This window comes from Aspergillus lucknowensis (assembly GCF_044049455.1).
Source record: "Aspergillus lucknowensis strain CBS 449.75 chromosome Unknown BJX67scaffold_39, whole genome shotgun sequence".
NCBI classification, from domain to species: Eukaryota; Fungi; Ascomycota; class Eurotiomycetes; order Eurotiales; family Aspergillaceae; genus Aspergillus; species Aspergillus lucknowensis.
This window is the reverse complement of record NW_027263583.1, coordinates 7,471-28,414: the sequence shown is the minus strand read 5'-3', so window position 1 is coordinate 28,414 and position 20,944 is coordinate 7,471. Positions and strand designations below refer to the sequence as shown.

General features: G+C 42.2%; 5 protein-coding genes across 5 annotated transcripts; 3 read left to right on the top strand and 2 right to left on the bottom strand.

Annotated features, from left to right (window-relative positions):
* The first annotated feature begins 1,835 nt into the window (after positions 1 to 1,835).
* On the top strand, positions 1,836 to 5,813 carry set1 (histone methyltransferase SET1). The gene is made up of 2 exons (XM_071025498.1): positions 1,836 to 5,548; positions 5,607 to 5,813. The coding sequence occupies exons 1-2, from the start codon at positions 1,996 to 1,998 to the stop codon at positions 5,708 to 5,710; spliced, it is 3,657 nt and encodes a 1,218-aa protein (XP_070883520.1). The 5' UTR covers positions 1,836 to 1,995; the 3' UTR covers positions 5,711 to 5,813.
* Positions 5,814 to 6,055: 242 nt separating this feature from the next.
* Positions 6,056 to 6,939, bottom strand: BJX67DRAFT_203524 (RNA methylation protein TRM112). Its single transcript, XM_071025497.1, has 3 exons — positions 6,533 to 6,939; positions 6,263 to 6,452; positions 6,056 to 6,207 (listed from the first exon to the last, which is right to left on the bottom strand). Exons 1-3 carry the CDS (start codon positions 6,716 to 6,718, stop codon positions 6,203 to 6,205), a joined length of 381 nt encoding a protein of 126 aa, XP_070883519.1. The 5' UTR covers positions 6,719 to 6,939; the 3' UTR covers positions 6,056 to 6,202.
* A 151-nt stretch (positions 6,940 to 7,090) lies between these two features.
* BJX67DRAFT_203462 (small ubiquitin-related modifier domain-containing protein) lies at positions 7,091 to 8,558 on the bottom strand. Its single transcript, XM_071025495.1, has one exon. It carries the CDS (start codon positions 8,353 to 8,355, stop codon positions 7,153 to 7,155), a length of 1,203 nt encoding a protein of 400 aa, XP_070883518.1. The 5' UTR covers positions 8,356 to 8,558; the 3' UTR covers positions 7,091 to 7,152.
* A 127-nt stretch (positions 8,559 to 8,685) lies between these two features.
* Positions 8,686 to 8,987, top strand: BJX67DRAFT_373731 (U4/U6-U5 snRNP complex subunit LSM6; the record flags this gene model as incomplete). The annotated part of the gene is made up of 2 exons (XM_071031443.1): positions 8,686 to 8,791; positions 8,854 to 8,987. 2 exons carry the CDS (start codon positions 8,686 to 8,688, stop codon positions 8,985 to 8,987), a joined length of 240 nt encoding a protein of 79 aa, XP_070883517.1.
* A 1,194-nt stretch (positions 8,988 to 10,181) lies between these two features.
* BJX67DRAFT_203473 (inositol polyphosphate kinase VIP1) lies at positions 10,182 to 14,404 on the top strand. Its single transcript, XM_071025496.1, has 3 exons — positions 10,182 to 12,765; positions 12,824 to 14,165; positions 14,222 to 14,404. Exons 1-3 carry the CDS (start codon positions 10,383 to 10,385, stop codon positions 14,283 to 14,285), a joined length of 3,789 nt encoding a protein of 1,262 aa, XP_070883516.1. The 5' UTR covers positions 10,182 to 10,382; the 3' UTR covers positions 14,286 to 14,404.
* Positions 14,405 to 20,944: the final 6,540 nt, after the last annotated feature.

The window sequence follows — 20,944 nt, the reverse complement described above, 5'->3', positions numbered from 1 at the left end:
CTCTCAAGTCGACGAACACTCAGCCTCAACGGCTCGCCCTGTCGGTTGCCAATTGGAATTAAGTCCCCTAGAGTCTGCACCCCGACCAACAAGGATTCAGGAGGGTCTTCTCTCGGCAACACATGAGGCAGAAATGTTCTTTGTTTTTGCCTTCCTCCAATAAGAGAATAGATGCATCAGCCACACAACTCCGTGAGACTCCTGCATGGATGAATGCTGAGGGGGCTTAATATTGGGGTTTGCCTTGGAGCCGCAACTTGCCGCCTTTCCCGTCTCGGTTTCGAGCTGCTGGAATTGGAGAAGGGTAAGACGACAGGCCTGTGGACGATGCTCAATAATACATTCAACCTCAATCTACACAGGAGGGGCCTTCGACTGTTCAGATACTGGCATCACGACCGCCGCAGACGCTCGGGTGGATATCTCGATATCTACGTTCTTCAAGGCGTTGGAGACTCGAGCAATGCAAGGACCCAGGCAAGACGATATGTGACCCAGTCGAGCGTTGAGTTTCCCAGTCCCACATTCGGACCATTTCCAACCAGGTGGTCGACGATTTCCCTCTTTCCAAAAGACTCTCGCTTCATGAATTGAGATTAGGCGATAACCACCATTGTTCCCGAATAGCCACTATTGCGCACAACAGGAAGATCCCTAAAGGTCCGAGCTCTCCGTCGCAATCGACTTGCAAGTTTGGCCTCCATCGGGTTTCGCGTCCCTTGGCGAGGCGTCTCTGCGGCCGGCGCGAAGCAAGCACTATCAATAAGCCACGCTACCTGGCGCCGAAGGCGACCTGGGGTCCATACGGCATGAGAATTAATTATGGAGTGTACTGGAAGCCAAACTTGGGACAGGTGAGACCATTGGCATCAGGCGTTGAGATTATCCACCTGGTTTGCCGTCCCATGGCAGTTTTCGCGTCTGTGTCATGAATGCAAGATCAGCTCTTCAGTATAGAAACCCCCAACCCCCACCCCCCAAACTGTTATTGGGTTCCTGCTGGGGGAGGAATCCCAGCTATTATTACTATTTCCGTCCAGACCCGGTGCATTTGACGTATGAGTGTGTTCCAGGTTTCGAAGAGGCATTGAGTCCCTCCGCGTTCACAGTTTCAGAGCCGCGCTCCGTTGGCCAGCTGTGCAATACCGAGTCGTTTTGAGACCCTGGCGCTAATTGTCATCTCAATCACGTAGATAGTCGCATGTCCGACTGAAATGAAAAATTATCCGGAGTGTAGGAGAAGAAAATACGGCGTGAAGGGAGGCAGGGCGGTCGAAGGAACCGTTGACCTCTAACACGGAGCCGTAGAGGGACAATCAGACAAGGACCACCAGGACACTGAATCATCGTGAGCCTTCCGTCAAGATATTGATTGAGTTGATTTGGTGGGATGGCCATCAATTGTTTCCTTGGTTCATCCAGGAATCTGGTTGAGGATTCCAACTGTCTGGAAATGAATGGGTCAGAGAATGAATAGCTCGTCTCCGCCGACCGCCTAACTTTTCCCCTTCCCACCCCAATTTCATCCCATTAAGACTTTCCTCCATCAACGTCAGTCTACAGCACAGCAGCAACAGAATCCATTTACCCCATAATCCTCTTCGCAGACTCATACAAGCGACTTCTGGTGTAGCCCTTACGGAATCACCATCCCCGCCATTTCGGTCTTTGTGACCGGCCTTGTTCGCGTTCTGATCGCGTTCGAAGGGCTCGGACGGATGCACGTTGTCGCTCTCAAACCAGTCTCAATTGGAACTCTTCACTCGTTTTCTATCGGTGCCAAGGCGTGTGTATCTCCTACTCTCTTTACTTCCGCTTCATCTTCTGCGCCATTCATCTCCGTCTGTGGATACCATCCCGGAAGTCATCGGATCTGCCGCTTTGCGTCAGGAGGTTATTGATTGTCTATCACCCGCGCATTTGCTGGCAGGGACTTCAAGGATGCTGCCAAATAGCGGCAGTGATCCCAGTTTTGGCTTGTAGCCATATCTCATTATGTCGCGCTCTTCCGCAGGTTTTGCAGACTTCTTTCCCACCGCCCCATCAGTCATTCAACAGAAACGATTCAAGGCCACTAAAGAGCGACAGCGGCCAAAATTTCAGCCTGACAAGGAACATTCTCATGAAGACTGCTCTATCCCTCATCCGCCCAGCGCGATTGATGAAGCAGTTAACGGCGATGCTCCGTCAGTGGCTTCTTCAGTCCCTCTGGGAGAGTTGAACAAGTCGCGCCAGGCGATTCTGGGAGATGGCCTGGCGAGCCCTGAGGAAATGAGCACTCCTGCAATCAACTCATCGGGCCCTGGGACAGGGTCCTCAAACGAGACCCGCCTAGATACGTTGACACCGCTCACAAACGCAGAATCATCCCCGCATAACAAGCTGAGCCCGTCTCTTGCAAAAGCGCCTCATGGTACCACGATGGACAGCTTCAAAGGGACCAGACCTGATGCCTCAAAGACCACCATGACCCCCCTCCATACCCCGCCAACCCCGACGCCACAGCCACAAGGTCACCGGACTGAAATTGTCAGAGGTTGCAAGCTTGTTTACGATCCTGATAAAGCTCCGTCGAGGGATAAGCGGAAGAAGCCTTATTACGTGGACATTGTTACAAGCGAGCAGGATGGAAGTTCGCCGGACCCTCGTTTGAGCATCCAGAACTATTCGCGAGGCGCTGGATGCAAGCAGAAGACAAAATATCGACCTTCTCCTTATGTGTTGAAACACTGGCCGTACGACCCAGCCACCACGGTAGGGCCTGGGCCGCCCGTGCAAATTGTTCTTACCGGCTTTGACCCCTTAACGCCTCTTGCGCCGATCAGCACGCTCTTCTCAAGCTTTGGAGATATATTGGAGATCAATAACCGCACCGATCCCATAACGGGCAGGTTCCTCGGGATATGTTCTGTCAAGTACAAGGATAGCGCCTCTTTTAATGGTGGTGGACCGGTTTCCGCAGCGGTTGCAGCGAGGCGCGCCCATTACGAGTGCAAGAAAGGGCAACGTATTGGCAATCATCGTATCAAGGTTGAATTGGATCGTGACGGGATGATCTCAGCAAGGTTGGTTTCTAGAGCAGTCGAAGCTCAAAGGATGGGATCCAAGAATGACCTACAGAGAGCGGATGAGGTCAAAGTTGATACCCAAGCGAAAAAGAGCGAACCTCCACCAGAAGCACCTAAGGGTCCTTCAGGAAGGTCCTCCATGCGTCCCTTGCCTGCTGTTCCCGAGGGCCCGAGGGCGAGCTTTGTTAAACCCGCTGTGCCATCTTTGGTCGAAGAGGTCCCCATACTGAGCCAGATAAAGCGGGATCCATACATTTTCATCGCACATTGTTACGTACCCGTTTTGAGCACGACTGTGCCACACTTGAAGAAGCGGCTCAAGGTGTTCGGCTGGAAAGATATCCGATGCGACAAGACCGGGTATTATATTATATTTGAGAATTCTCGACGCGGTGAAGAGGAAACGGACCGGTGCTACAAGTATTGCCACATGAAGCCGCTGTTCACGTATATCATGAATATGGAGAGCCAGCCATATGGAAATCCACATTACGAGCGCAGCCCAAGCCCCAATCGCCTAAAGCAAGAAAAAAGGGCTAAAGCGGAGTCTGAGCGATTGAAAAGACAGAACGAATTGGACATTGAGGAAGAGAAGAAACAGCGAGCCCTAGACTTAGATCCGTGCAAGGAAGTGTTGGCAATCATTCTGAAGGATTTGAAAGACAAGCTCCTCGAAGACTCGAAGTCACGCATCGCCGCGCCAGCCTTGTATGAATTTTTGGATCCGGACCGACATGCTCTGAGAAGAAAGCAATTGGGGATACCTGACCCTGAAGGAATCAAGCGACCGATGTTTCGCCTTGACTTTGACAGTCGGGACAGCACACCTGATTCGCTTTCGAAGACATCAAGTAACCGGCATCCACCATCCGGCCTGAATATCCTTGCTCTCCCTCGTATCAGGAAGTCTTACCGTCTCGACCGTACGAACGCAGCTTTCTTGGACGAGAGACGCAAGCAACCTTTACGGAGGAAAGAGGTCCGGCCGCTTTATCATAGATTGCAGCAGCTACACGATGAGGAAGATTCAGATGATGAACAACACACCCCACCCCCCCGTGATACAGACGATCAGGACAGTCGCCCTCCCAGTCGGATGAGTTCTGGGACTGACTCCGAGGATTATGACGTTGAAACGTTAGATATCTCGACAGAAAAGCCCCGGGGCGACGCTTGTCAAATTTCAGAAACCACAGACCGAGAAAACGCCATTCTTGAATATCCTCCACCGCGAAAGAGGAAAAGGATGAGCGATGGTCTCAGCCAACGTAAGAAGCAGAAGGAAGATGATAACCTGTTTGCAGCAGGCGAGGACGGAACACGAAGCGGGCATTTACCACTTTCGTTAGAGAGCGTCGATAAAGATCTTATTGCCCATAATCTCTCTGGTCAGGCTGGGGAATTGCAACCCCCAGGCGGCGGCAAAGCCTTCCTGGAGGGGCTGGTCGACAGCACAAAACTGTTGCGGTCAGAGGAGCTGGATATCGAATATCCAGGCCATAACGATACGAAACTACCGCCTGCGGATATAGTCGAGGAGGTCGGGTACTACGGTAAGCCCAGGCTGGAAGTTGAGTGGCGAGTCTCTCATGATGAACCCCGACCAATTGTTGAAGATGATGACTCAATTATTTTGGATCTCGATGGATGGCAAAATCTGATTAAGGATGACGAAGACCTTCAATTCCTTCGCAGTACCCTAAAGGGACATCCGAAATCTGGCGTCGGTAACCTATCGGCTTGGGCCTGGAGACAAAAGGAAATAAAGGCCCTGAATCGTCCCGGTGACACGGGCCCCATGCACCAGCCGGCTATTATTGGTGGCTACTATGTCCCGAATACAACAGGCGCTGCTCGGACTGAAGGAAGGAAGAAGATCCTCGAATCAGAGAAATCGAAGTATCTCCCGCATCGTATCAAAGTCCAAAAGGCTCGTGAAGAACGGGAGGCCAAAGCCAAGAGCGATCCCCAGAACGCCGCCGCTGAGGCAGCTCGAATCGCAGCAGCGAAGACGATCTCTAAATCGACGTCTAGATCTACCAGAGTCAACAATCGCAGGCTCATCGCCGATATAAACGCTCAGAAACAAGCTCTCCCAGCACAGAGTGGTGATAGCGATGCCCTCCGATTCAACCAATTAAAGAAACGAAAGAAGCCTGTACGTTTCGCACGGTCAGCTATTCATAATTGGGGTCTTTACGCCGAGGTTAATATATCCGCGAACGAAATGATTATCGAGTATGTTGGAGAAAAAGTACGGCAGCAAGTTGCTGACATGAGGGAAAGACGGTATTTGAGGAGTGGCATTGGCAGTAGCTATCTCTTCCGCATCGATGAAAACACAGTTATTGACGCGACTAAGAGGGGCGGCATCGCGAGGTTTATTAACCATAGTTGCACACCCAACTGCACTGCCAAAATCATCAAGGTTGACGGAAGCAAACGGATTGTTATCTACGCGCTGAGAGATATTGAAAGAGGTGAGTCCTTAAAGTCTGGGCAATTGACATACGTCACCACAAACTGACTCTCATGCAGATGAAGAGCTGACCTACGACTACAAGTTTGAGAGAGAATGGGATAGTGATGACAGAATCCCATGCCTCTGCGGCTCGGCCGGGTGTAAAGGATTCTTGAATTGAAATTTTCTATATCCGAAGACGCGCAGATAAACGTTCCATACCCCTTCCGAGTGCTTCCCACCCAATTCCAGCTACGACATTTTGGGATTATCGGGTTTGTCTCACGGCCATATCGGGACCCCTCTATGATGTTGTGCATTTGCTTTGTGGCGTTCCGGGCGACGGTTTGCATTTGTTGGTCGCATTTGGCCGTTCCCATCTCCCTTCTAGGGATGATTGTGGTGAGAGGTTACAACTGTATAACTTGCAACCTCCCATGTATGATAGATCTCGCCCCACCCGTGTTCCACTAAGACATAATTAAGGATCCGGACAGAGCTTGCATAGATTCTTGGCATGTGTTGGTCTGGAGAGCTTCTGAAAGAACCTCCCGCCGCCACCCAGGCCCCCATTTCGCCCAAACACGCCTTGGTGTTTTGTAAACCACAGTCCCACTCGTGATCGAAGCGGCACGAGCAAGGAGCAAAAGAGCTACGGGGCGGCGATCGAAAATCAAACTGAATCACATTAGCAAGAACCGTTTTTAAGCGAGAATAGGGCGAGCTCTCGAACCTAAGTGACTTGGAAGCAGAAAATTCGGAATGCCTTCTTTGATCGTGTATTCATGGCCACAGTTCCCACATATTAGCTTACCCTCCGTGACCTGTGTTTCTAGAAGTAGTCGATGGAGATCTCTTAGAACCTGCTCGTTCCTAAGTGTTTCTCCCTCCGGTTTCGTTTGCGGAATATTGGTAAAGTTAAGCTGGTTGAAACAAGAATCTCAGTATATTGTCTCCGCAACAGCACACGCCAATTGATAGAAAGGGAATCTGGATCGCCTACTTCATTAGCCATCTGATTCAGCCCATCCCAATCGACCCGGGGGATGATATTGCGAATGAACTCCGGCTGAAAATCAACGTCCTGAAGCTCAAGCTCGACATCTCGGAGATGCAGAGGAAATGCGGCAGGAGATCCTTTGCAAGATTTGACTGCGCAAACCAGAAAGTTGGCTGTGAGTAGCTTCATCCCGTTATAAAATTATCTCGGTTATTAATGGAAGTTATGCTTGAACAATGGACAAAGAGAGTCCCGCCAACAATTTTGAAAGCGGTGAAGCGTGGAAAACCAGAGTTTGGGCAGGAAGTTTTAGCCTGCCAAGCAACCTTGGAAGCATGGAATGGATGATTATCATTATTCTCCTTCCGCTCCCGAGCCGCTTGGGGCCATGCATGTCCAATGCAAACAAGTGGGGCACATCTCGCGAAGCGCCAAGGAGCTTGACTCGCATACCCACACAAAGAGGAGGAATTTCATTGAAGGATTCTTTGTCAGATGAAGACAATGCAACCCGAGAGCGCTGGCTTCTCGCCATTTTTCCCAAAATTAACTGGTACTCCATACTTCTGAAAGTGGGAAGGAATCCCAAGGCTACAGCCGAAGAGAAGTCCCTTTTTTGATAGTCACATTGGCTTTTTTACAAGAACATCAACCAAATCCCCATCGCCAATCTCATAATCTGCGAGAAAAGACCCAGGATCGAGGCGATCGCCGTCAAACGCAAGATACACGTCCGACTCTGGAGATACCCCCCGTGCCTCACGGAAGGCCGCGACAACCTGGGAAATACGTGTTTTCGCTGTCACACGCAGTTGAAAGTCATCGAGCCCAGGACATTTTAGAACAATCTCACTTCGAGTATGCTGATCAGAAACCTGGGGCTCCGTAGACGGGGTCGCCGTTGAATCGAATCCAAGCATTTTTGGTGATGATCGATACCCAGCCGCAAAGATTTCCTCAGTGACAGCCTCCATATGGATTCGGGTACCGTGCATGTCGCTGAAGGTGTCATCGCCGAAGGTCTCGTCAAATGAAGACAGATCTTTACTATGGGCCTTAATATTCAAAGATCTACATGTTGTAACATCAAATAGTCTTCTGCCCTTCCAAGTCAAAAAGACGGCGGAGTAGAGCTCTTTCGGGAGATTTTGGTGTGTGCACCATGCGAGGCGTACTCCTTTTAGAGATTGTGACATTTTGCGGTGGATAATCAAAGGTTTGGTATTTTCGATTTTTGAGGTAATCAGGATTTGGACCACTGCGTTATCAAAGGCAGAGGTTCGGAGGTCACGAGACGTATCTATCTCGATAGAGGCCCTCGCATTCTCCGAGTAAGAGATCGTATGATTATCCGCGTTTCTTTTGCCTATCGTATCAGCTGGTAATGAGGTAGCACATGTCCTTGAGCTTTGTCCATGCGACTCGTTTTTCGGCGACGCTCGAGGCGGCGGGGATGTAGGATCTTTCCCTTTCCCGGGAGATGCGTTATCATCGAGGTCCGAAACTTGACGTGTCCTGGGGCAGCGATCGAGGGTTGCACCACATTGAGGATCGCCGGGAGGAGATGGCGGATTAGCTAGAGGAGTACTTTGCCCGGCCACTTCCCCTCCCCCAGTATCAGATGCTTGACTCCCACCCTCCGAGGAGCTTGAAACACGTCGACGTTTGCGTGGGCCGGTCAGGGAAGAGCTTACTCGTCGTTCCCGTGCACTTTGGTTGGTAGCAATGATGTCCTTATAAGTCTGCCCGGCGCGGCGATAGAAGTCTGAGTTTCCAGTTTCATCTCCTCTGCTGGCCCAGGAGGGCTTATTGAAAAATGAGCGCATGCGCGAACTCGGGTCCCACAACGGATTGTCTTTTTCCCTGTGCGGGTTAGCCAATATCAGGATAGTTAGGGTCCCTGACCTACCCTTAAACTAAAAGAATCTGAAGCAAGGACGTTGCTGGATTCGCCAAGAGTTATTGGCGGGGTTTCAAGGCTGTACAATGGGTCCGTGAAGCTTGGTGTTCGACGCAACACGTGCGGACTTGAACCGGCCTTCTTAGAGTTCCCTCACCAGAATCTCGAAAATCTCAGAAGCGCGGCGCCAGTCGAGAAATACTCCCCACGCTGAATTTTTTTTCTTTGAATGAAAGACATGGACGAGGACAAAAGGATGGAGAATAATGCGCCATCCGAAGGCAAGGACCCGTCCGCCTTCTTAGGGGAGATAATTGGGGCGCCTGTGACCGTTAAGCTGAATTCCGGTGTTGTATACCGAGGTGTGTTTCCGGCTACAGGCTACCCCGCTTAGGGATAGGGAGACCCTGATGTTTAGGATTAGGTGAACTCCAGTCGGTTGATGGTTATATGAACATTGCCTTAGAGAAGTCCCAAGAATATGTCGGTGGGCAGTTGACGCGCAGTTACGGAGATGCCTTTGTTCGTGGGAATAACGGTATGCGCCTCTCCCCTTAAGACTGATAACCCACCATCTAAATGAAACCACCTGATGGCATCAATAGTCTTATACATTGCCGCAAATTAATCCCAACGTGTTCGATGCGGCTGAGCAATGACCTGGGAATCGGTAGCAGCTCCCCTTGCCATATCCTACGCCATCTCGATCTCGTGCGAGCGTCCACGTACCTTACAATGAAGGCTGTTATCATGAGCTATAGATGGAAAAAAAGGACACCACTGCATAAAGGTTAACAAAGCTTAAAACGTCCGTATCATCCTTCACAAACACCGCTGAAGAGTAGAGGAGATGGAGATCAATGTTACACTTATCCTCCCGTGGGGGCCTAGGGCGAACCGAATGCGAATGATAATAAGAATACCTACCTCGTAGATGGGTCCTAGTTCCCACGGGTTAGTGGTCTTCCACATGTCTTACTTGGGAGTAGCTGTTTCCTCCTGTCTTTTCTGCAGGTGTCTGGTATTCTCCAAGCATGCTAGTATTCGGAGGTGTTGGATGGCTGATTGACCTGATCACGGACAGCGCATTGAATCACACGGCACAATTAAGACACCGGGATCGAGAACAGCACCATCGAGCTCAGCTTGGCAGCTGATTAACTATGAGCAGCATCAGTTCCCTGGGCAGGTCGGGAATATTGTAGGAGCTGCATAGTCCCGACTATTATTGGACTAAGCTCGCTGAACCCCCACGAAATTGAGCCGCAAGCAATGAATCAGCCTTGCTACAAGATAAAACTTTTCTTTCACCCCTCTTGCCTATCACTCTTGCACCTTATTATGTCAAGTCATTCCTTCGTCCCAGATATCTCGATTAACACCCAGGTTGAGTTTTGCCGGAAGGATTATGTCATTGGCATCTTGGTGGGACCGCTTCCAAGGTTGTGGCGATTGCCTTCAAGGTTCTTAACATGGACATCCAAATGAGGTAGGCAGGTCCCTGCGCAGGCAGGAACACGGTGAAAGACAAAGTAATTGACTCGGAGCGTCCTCTGAATAACAAGCAAACACGAAACTTACCAATATTGAGGCAGTCCGAGTTATAGCAACCCACTTCTACACCAATTTTGCGTTAGCGAACACTCCGCGCGGCGAAAAAAAAAAAAGTGATTGAAAGAACATGGAGCCCCATGAAGTTTCTTTTATTCGCTTATGAGTCCGCCCATTGCCTTTTCCACGTCCACAGCCCAGAGAAAACATCACGCTTCAACAAAGATACCACAGAAGCAGCCGAGCTGGTGGCGGACAACCTTCAGACACCTTCCGAACCCGTTTACATCTTGATTCAGAGCCTGATTTTTTAAGACATTGTGTGGGGAAGAGAGACAAGCCCCAAGCGTCCAGTTGACAGCGCCTTGCGAGAATACACATTGCGTCCTCTCCCACCCCCCAATGGATTGCACTGGTGACAAGAGGAGCAGCGCCGCGGTCAGTTCGGCGGCTTCTCTCAAGCCGAATCCATCGACGCTCACCACCGGTTCCGATGAGGAAAAGTCACCATCAAGCCTTACCCACAACTCGTCAGCATCCAGCTCATTGAAGAGCAACATCCAGAGCACCCAGGCGCAATTGTCGAAGACCATCAATCTCGATAATGCCGCAGAATCACAAAGCCGAGGTACACATTCCTCTGCTCGGTCATCTCGCCACGCTTCGAGGAGACTAAGCGGGAGTACTGCTGCAAGCTCAGTTGGAGGAGCGGAACTTGCCCCTGGATATTTAGGGAAAATTGGAGTGTGTGCGTTAGATGTGAAAGCTCGCAGCAAACCTAGTCAAAATATCCTCACCCGACTTCAGTCCAAGGGTGACTTCGAAGTGATTGTCTTTGGTGACAAGGTTATCCTAGATGAGGCCGTGGAGAATTGGCCTGTCTGCGACTTTCTAATCGCGTTCTTCTCGGATGGTTTTCCTTTAGACAAGGCTGTCGCTTACGCGAAACTCAGAAAGCCATTTTGCGTCAATGACTTGCCGATGCAGAAAGTGTTATGGGACCGACGCCTATGTCTACGCATCCTGGACAATATGAATGTTCCGACTCCACGAAGAGTCGAGGTTAACCGAGACGGTGGGCCTACTCTTGAGTCTCCCGACCTTGCGCAGCATATATATAATCTGACAGGCGTAAAACTCGACGGGCCTACCGACGGGACGGGGGGGGGCGCCCTCAAAACAAAAACTGTTGCTATCTCTGATGATGGGGATTGCCTTATAGTCGACGGGAAACCCTTCAGAAAGCCGTTCGTTGAAAAGCCGGTAAGCGGAGAGGATCACAACATACATATCTATTTTCCCAATGATCAGCAGTACGGGGGTGGTGGCAGGCGACTCTTCCGAAAAGTTGGGAATAAAAGCTCTGAATATGACCCCAATCTAATCACCCCCAGATCGGTTACGGAAAAGAGTTCGAGCTACATATACGAGCAATTCCTAAGAGTTGATAACGCGGAGGACGTTAAGGCTTATACAGTTGGCCCAGATTTCTGTCACGCAGAGACCCGAAAATCCCCCGTGGTTGACGGTCTCGTTCGCCGCAACACCCATGGGAAAGAGCTCAGATATATTACAAAGCTGAGCAAGGAGGAAGCGTTAATAGCATCTAGAATATCCTCCGGGTTTGGGCAACGGATTTGCGGCTTCGACATGCTTCGAGTTGGCGAGAGAAGTTATGTTATTGACGTTAACGGCTGGAGTTTCGTCAAGGATAACAACGATTATTATGACAGGTGTGCCACCATTCTGCGGGACATCTTTCTCAACGAGAAACGCAAGGGTGAAAGATTTGCGGACCCCTCTGAAGCGTCCTCTGCGGACCCTGCCCACACCCCGTGGAGGCATTCGGTATCACACCGACACGCATTGAAGACATTGCTAAAATCTCCCGGTGCGGCAAAGCCCAATGGCAGTCAGCACCATAAGATCCTGGACGCTGGGTCTTCGGAGTCGCTTCATACAGGATCGGCAGTGCTCAATAACGACAATTCGGAGGAAAGCAATAGTCAAACGGGCGCACACTCGGGGGAGAATCCGGTGTGTCCAGGCCCCTACACCACCCAAGGCTGCAATCAAACCTCTACCCCGACACATAATCTCAGCCAAGAGAACCCTCCGCCTCCTGCGTCCAAGCACTCATGGAAGCTAAAGGGCATGGTGGCTGTTATTAGACATGCCGATCGAACCCCAAAGCAGAAATTCAAATTCACTTTTCACAGCCAGCCCTTTATCGACCTACTGAAAGGACACCAGGAAGAAATTGTGATTAAAGGCGAATCCGCCCTTCGCAGTGTTTCCGACGCAGTCGATTTTGCCCTGGAGCAGGGTCTTGAGGACGCTGAGAAGTTGAACCTGCTTCGCACCTCTTTAGAGAAAAAGGGCGGTTGGCCTGGAACCAAGGTGCAGATTAAACCTATGTTCAGGAATAGAAAGCCGGAGGAAGCGCAAGGACAGCCGCCGGCCCATTTTGAAGCGGTTGAAAAGGAGCCCATATCTCCTCTGCCGGATGATGCAAATCGGGACAGCGAAATTGCGGCCAGGTCACAAGTCCGAAGCGATTCGATTTCCGGGGCAACATTCTCGAGATTTTCCGCTGCCGAAAATGATCTTATCCTTGATAAACTCCAACTTGTGATCAAGTGGGGTGGGGAGCCAACCCACGCAGCGCGATATCAGTCCCAGGATCTTGGTCTCAACATGCGTGATGATCTGAAGCTGATGAATAAGGAAGCTCTGAACAACGTTCGAATCTTCACTAGCTCAGAGCGAAGAGTGAGTACAAGTGGTAAGTCAATAGAAGCAGTCAATCCACGTATCTTTTTATGGCTTACCAATGCGTACAGCTCAAATTTGGGCATGCTCTTTCCTCGACCAAAAAGAGATCCCAGAAGGGTTTATACAGGTTAGAAAGGATCTACTAGACGATTCTAATGCAGCAAAAGATCTCATGGACAAGGTGAAAAAGAAGTTAAAATTACTTTTACGGGAAGGGTCTGCCCCCTTACAGTTTACATGGCCTAAAGAAAATATTCCCGAACCCTCTGTTGTCTTGGCTACAGTGGTCGAATTGATGAAGTTCCATCGCGATATCATGAGGCTCAACTTTGAAAACCTGCACAGCTCATCGCATGTCCCCTGGAGTGCTACTAGGGGAATTGACGAGTTAACTTCCTCACGCAGCCTAGCCCTACCGAATGGAAGTTCGGCATTCTCTTCCATCCAGGGGCGATGGTGCACTGGCGAGGACCCGACCCTTTTCAAGGAAAGGTGGGAAAAGCTTTTTGCTGAGTTCTGCGACACAGAAAAGGTTGACCCGAGCAAACTTTCGGAGTTGTACGACAGTATGAAGTTTGACGCTCTTCATAACCGACAATTCCTCGAATGGGTCTTCACCCCCCCCGATGCCGAAGCAAGCGAGGATGAAGCACAGAGTGCGAACCGGCGGAGAGCTTCTCGTAAAGATGCTGCGGAGACGAGGTTTAGTAACTACGAGGGGACAGGCCATCCAAAAACGGATGAACAGTACCCTGAGGCCCAGACCTTGGCGCATCGGTTCAACTTGAAGAGACGCGCCTTTGAGTCCATACCACATCTAAGGGCGCTTGACGATACGTATGATCATTACTTCAAGTTGTACCCTAGCTCGAACTCATCAAAGACAAAGCTGGACTCCAGACTTTCAAAATTAAGGGAACTCTACAAGCTGGCCAAAGTTCTCTTTGATTATGTGACCCCACAGGAATACGGTATCACGGACACGGAGAAGCTGGAGATTGGGCTATTAACATCGCTACCACTGCTACAGGAGATAGTGCGGGACTTGGAAGAGGTTCAAGCCTCTTCAGATGCGAAATCAGTTTTTTACTTCACAAAGGAGTCACATATATATACACTCCTGAACTGTATCCTTGAGGGTGGGATTCAAACAAAGATAGCCCGTTCTGCTATCCCCGAACTGGACTATCTCTCCCAGATCTGCTTTGAGCTTTATGAAGCCCGAGACAGCGAATCCTCAACCAACTCATACTCAATTCGGATTTCTATCAGCCCTGGGTGCCATGCTTTTGACCCATTGGATGTGCACCTTGACTCGAGGCATGCAATCGGCTGCGCACCACGACGCAGCCTCACTGCTCATCAGGACTGGAAGGAAGTGATAGAAACATTGAAGGCGAAATTCAACACGTAAGTCCATGACAACCTTTTAGGTCAAGCAGCTCGATACTGATAAGCTACTCCAGTGTCAGACTTCCGAAGACCTTTACAGCGGTGAATCTAAGCGATAAGCTTGTTTCGCAGTCCTAGTGGATATGTCAACTTGCGTGATGGCGGTGGATTCCACATGTAGGGGATCAGTTTACCCATTAGCTTTATCATACTTGATATTAGTAGGCCCTACCAGAAATGATTTGGTTCTATTCTGACTCGATAGGAGCAATCATACGTAACGTAATTCCTGACTGAACCGTCCCTGGCCCAGCCAGACTACTTCGATGGCGCGCTTCCAGAGCCTGGAGCAATTCCCCATACCCAACTAATGACCTTGTTCCTCAAACTGACTATCGACAGAAATAGAATATCTATGTCTAGTGTAGCTTCCAATATAATAATTCAAGCATATTAATAGAGCCTTAATATTATTTTATTACTAATCTGTAATATTTTTATTAAGAATTTTTATTATATACCTTTTTTATAGAGATTTTTACAAGTTTTCAGGTTTTAATAGCTTTTACTTTATATTTAAACTATTGTTTAACTTAGAAGTGAATATATTATTATTTAAGATCATATATTATGTATCACTTAATATATTATTTCTTTGTAACGCAGTCATGGATAAGGTGCGCTGAATAAGTAATATGAGGCAGAATATGCGTGGAATACAGTAATATTGCGTAGCTATCAGAACTAATCACTGACCTCTAGAAGGGAGGTCAGCGGTGCTGCTAGAATATCATGTGTTAGGTACACTTGCTTAGTAGTGTGCTTGGTACTGCAGGCAGTACTAGTATGCTACCTAAGCTATTAGGCTGCTTGGTATAGTATCTCTATAAAGTGCTATAATACATAGAGTCTAATACTACCTCCCTTTTTTAAAAAGTAATTGTGCTCTTGCAATTTTCTAGTATTATACTATAAGCTACTCTATTATATCCTTATATTTTATTTATGGCTAAATCTATGGCATGAGGTTAGTTTTTAACCCTTTATTATATAGCTATTATATCCTAAGTATTCCTGTGTTACTACAGGTAGTAATATTATAAATATTATAATTATAGCATGGTATTAATTATATAGTAACAGGAATTATATAGTTTATATATTATATAGTATTATATTATATTATATATTAATATTATAGCTATATTATTATAAGTATATTATAAGTACTACTTTAAGATAAAATGTATTAAGTTTCTACTATATTTTTTTTTCTTCTTTTTCTCTCTAGGTTATTATTAAATATCTAATATAAGTATTCCTGTTGTTTTGTTGCTTCCCATGCTTTCTTAATTACTTTATTTAATTCTATAGGTCTTATTGCCCTACTTTAAACCTACTAAGCCTTCTTAGTACTTAGTATAGCTTTAATTAGCTATTCTTGCTATTATATTATAGTAGTACTATTGCTTACCTTACTTTTTATAATATTTTTTTACTATTTCTACTACCTTTACTTAATTTTTATATTCCTCTATCTTCTAATATAGGAACTACTTTATTTTAATACCTTAACAAGTATTATAGCTTATAGTGTTAGCTTATACTTGCTATAATATTATTTTACTTTAGTATTATAATATTTTTTTAATACTATTATTTTTATTTGGCCTTATACCCATATACAAGCTAATTATAGAGTAAATACCTTTAATCTAGCAATCTCCCCCTATTATATCTTAAAAGCATGATTATCCACGCAAGCCATGTTTTAAAAGGGCATGCTACTAGTACTTGTTTGCTAGAATATACTACTCTCTAGTCTACTTGGCTAGAGAACCCTCTTGCAAGTAGTACTATAAGTATTTCCTTCTTCTTTTATACTATATTTGCTGATTTTTGTAGTTAAAACTAGCTACTATAGCTACTATAGTAGAGTTATAGAAGATACTTTATACTAATTCTCTTATAATAGTAGCTAAGGAGTATAAAGTACTAGCACTCTATTATATAGTATATAACCTTGCCTTGCTTTAAAAATATTACCTCTTGCCTGCCCCTACTATTATACTACTCCCTCTTCCCCCCAAGTTTACTACAGGTGCTCTAATACCTAAAAGAGATATATTAGGTTTACCTAACAAGAATAAGTAGTAAAGCATTTTATACTTGGTACAAGCTAATTATAGTATAGGATTATTATTTTTGGTTTTTACTTTATATATAATAGTAGTATTTATCTTATTTATTTAGAATATGGTTTTAGCTATAGTACTTTTATACCTAGTTTAGTTCTTTAAATAATACTTCTTTTTTTATCCAAGTATCTTATAGACTATAGTATGCTATAAATTTTTTATCTTATATTCCTTTATCTATATTTATATAAGAATTATATTCTAGGCCTGTTAGGAGTTAACTCTAGTAAGAATTTTAATGTACCTTATGGATATTTATATAAAACTATAGCTAAGAATATATATAATAATATTCCTACTATCCCTGCTAATACTACTTTATACCAAGCTTGTATATATTATTTAAGTATAAATAAAGTCTACTTGCATGTTACTAGTAATAAGAGATATAATTATAGGTATTATTAAACTAGCTATTAGGCCTGTTAGCTTGTATATTTCTTTTTTCCTATAATTTCTTGTACTAACTATTATAGCTAGAATCTATAGTTAAAAATATAGCACTTTTATTAAGTAAAATAATATCTAATCTTATACTAGCTATCTATTATAATACTATCTACTATACTTTCTATTAGCTTTACTACTAGAACTCCATATAATCTATTAGCTCTTAAACTCTTGTAAAAGTTCTTGTTTAGACTATAAAGGTAGCTATTTAGACTATAAATACAGGTATTAATAATAAGGCCTCTAGTAGGTATTAGGGTAGTTAACTATTAGATATATAGTCTTATATTTATACTTTCTAGCTAATATTAAGTAGCTAAGCTTTATTTTATTAGAAGTTTTATACTAGATATTGCCTTTATTATACTATTTAGTTATTCTTAATAGAATTTAGTATATTCTTATATAGAGGTTTTTTTTTTTAGTCTTTCTTGCTGCTACTTTCTTATAGGTTCTTGTACTTCTTATATTTTTTTATATTCCTTAAGTATCTCTAGGTTTTTAACTATCTTATAAGATTCTTTTATAATATTTTCCTTATTATTCTAATCTAGCTATTTAACTTTATAGAATATCCTGTTCTTTTTGGTAATATAATAGCTAAGTATCTACTTAATAATATATTTTATATTACTATTAATAAGGATTAGTCTAGGCTATAATACCTTTTAAGAATTGCTATAATATAATTCTAGAAAAGATACATGGAATATATTATATAGTCTTTATATTAGTAGTAATAATACTAGTTAATAAGCTTGCTTTCCCTATATATTAAGTACTAGGAATAGCCCTAGGTAGGTCTTGCTAAGTTTATAATTTAAATATATAAGGGTAATATATTTTATGTAAAGTATGATATAGCTTCTAATTAGGAATATTATATTTTTATATTTTTTATTATATTAAGTCTTTATAGCTTTACATGTTTTTTCAAGGTATTTTTGTATTTCTATATATACTTTTTTAATCTTTTATATATTTTTAGTTGCTTCTTCTTCTCTTGCCCCTTCTTCTTCTAGTAGTATTAGGTTAATCTAAAACTATAATATAAAATTAAATATTACTTCTGCTAGAGAGTATTCTATAGACTTTTTTAGAATATAATTATATACTAATTATGCTATTAGTAGCTATCTTAGCTAATTACCTTAGTTTTAATTAATATAATCCCGCAGGTAATACTCAAGTATTTAATTTTAGTATTTAGTTTGGCTATTAGTCTATAGGTAATAAGTAGTTAAAAGCTTGTGCTTTATACCAAGATACTAATATAATATTAACTAAAATATACTAGTAAAGATGCTTCCTTAGTTATTAATAATATTCTTTAGTATACTAATATTAATATGTAAATACATGCTATATTAGTAATTTTATAAGTTTAACTATAGTAATAGTTTTTTTGCAGGTAATATATTATATATATTTTATAAATTAATCTATAGTAACTAATATAATATTATAAATTTTATTTCCTGTTTTTATAGGGGGCAGGCTAGTAATAAAGTTAATAGTAATCTATTTTATAGGTTTTATTACTATAAATAATAGCTCAAGTTACCTATATAGCTTGTAATAATATATTATTTAGTAGGTATAGTATTCTTATATATATTTATTAATTTATATATTTATAATAGGCTAGTAGTATTTAGCTTTAATTATTTCTCTTATTTTTTCTATATACTAATACCTGCCTTATAGATCTATATAATTTAATCTTATAATTTCTACATGAAGTACTAGTAAATTTAGGATATAAATATGGTTCTTATACCACAAAATTTAGTTATTTTCTACTATCTATTCTACTATTAGGTGCTTATTTATAAGATTATAGAGGTGCTTGAGTAGTTCTTATATTCTAGAATTATATTTTTATATAATTTTTAATAATTTTTTAATATTTATACTAATCTTGCTACTATATAGAGCTTTTATAATCAATATTAAGTAAAGTTTTAGTTTTAATTCTTTAACTTTTAGTGCTTTATTAAAGAGCTATTCTTAAAGTGGCTAAAAAATAATATCTTTTTTTATATTTTCCTTCCCTTTAAAGTAGTCTATATATTAACTTGGTATATCTACTAGATTATTCTTTCCCAAGTAATACTTAATAATAAAATCAAATTCTGCTAATCTTTCTACTTAATATATTTAGCATCTAGTTAGTACTTTTATAAATATAAACTATTTCAAATTTACATAGCTAGTAAGCATTTTAATAAAATACAGGCTTTTCTTGAAATAATAATACTAGATATAAAAATACTCTATAATTACTAGTAATTCTATATTATAGATTTTATATTAAGTCTTGATATCTTATAACTTGCAAGACTAGAATACTATTAGATGCTATTTATTATTTTTAAATAGCTAGGATACTATCCCCATGATTATATGGCCTAATATATTTATCTAGAATTATATCTATAACTCTAGTACAAAATAGTATAAAAATAGCTTTTTAGTAAAGTATTCTTATAATTCTTGGAATATTCTAAGTACTTTCTCTATTATTAGAAATCTAGATACTATATTTTTCTTAATAAGATCTAATATTAGGATTATAATTATACTATAATTTTTAATAAAATATTTATAGAAGTTTATAAACCCTAGAAATAAAGCAACTTTTTCTATATTTTATAATACTAGCTATTCTATAATAGTCTAAATATACTTAGATTCTATTTAAACCCCCTTAGATAAGATAATAAATCCTAGAAATCTAATTTCCTTAGTATAAAAGCTATATTTATTAATTTTAGTATATAGCTTGTATTACTACAATCTTTTAAGAACTAGGTAGATATATACCTTATATTCTTTCTTATTCTTGGAGAATATAATAATATTATTAAGGTAGGCTATATAAATAATATCTAAAAGGTTACTAAGTATATAATTTATATAGCTTTAGAATATAGCTAGTATATTTACAAGGCTAAATAGTATTACTTAGTATTTAAAATAACTAAAATATATCTTGAATATAGTTTTCTATTTATTTCCTTTTTAGATCTAGAAATAGTAATAGGCATTATACAAATCTAGCTATATAAAAATCTTTATACTATTTAGGTAGTCTATAGTCTCTTTTATATACATAATTAGATAGTTATTCTTAATAATAATTATATTTAATCCCTAATAGTTAATACAAAGGCATAATTCTCTATCCTTCTTTAGCATGAAAAGGATAGGTATACTAGTAGGGCTTTTTAAGAGTCTAATCTAGCCCTTTTCTAGCATGTTTTGTATATATTTTTTAAGTACTTCAAGCTCCCATGCTAATAGCAAATATATTAGTCTTTATAATAGTTTTTTACCTGCCTCTAGTTTAATTTCATGATTATAGTTATAGTATAGTACTAATATACTTGCTTCTACCTCTAAGAAGATATCCTTAAATTCTTTATATTACTCTAGTAGCATGATTTTAACTATCTATATTTTATAAAACAGGATCTTAGCTTCCTCTCCTATTAGCTATACTTGAATTCTATAAAGGATAGCTCTATTTTGCAATTTTATAATATACTCTTATATTATTATAATAATATTAGGATTATAGGGTATCTTATTATAGTACTCCCATGTTTTTCTTGACTACCTAATATTAGGGTTAACTTTATCAAGCCATGTCTAGCCTAGAATTATATTATATCCCTCAATATTAATAGTATTAAAAGGTTATTACTATATTCTAGAGACCTACTTTAAATCTCTAGTATATAATTTAAGTTAATAAGTCCTATAGGATCTAATATTATGGCTATTAATTATATTAACTTGCTATAGCAGGCTATTTTTTAGCAAGTTTACTTGCTTAGTGTTATGAACCCTCAGCCAACAGTCAGTGGAGTGGAGTCACAAGGCAGAAAACTAAGGTCAAGGAGCCTTGGACCGCGACCTGGTTGTCCAAAGCCACTCTGGATTTAAATCCAACCTTGACAACAAATCAACAAACCTAAGCACTGCCTGACTCTAAGATAAGGACAAGCAATACTACAAGAATATGACCTATAAACTACACGCCCATACAGACAATAATTACTATCACAAGGAAATACTATATATCCTCCAAGTACAATGGAAAGACCATGGTTTAAAACCATGGCCACCATGTGACTACTATAG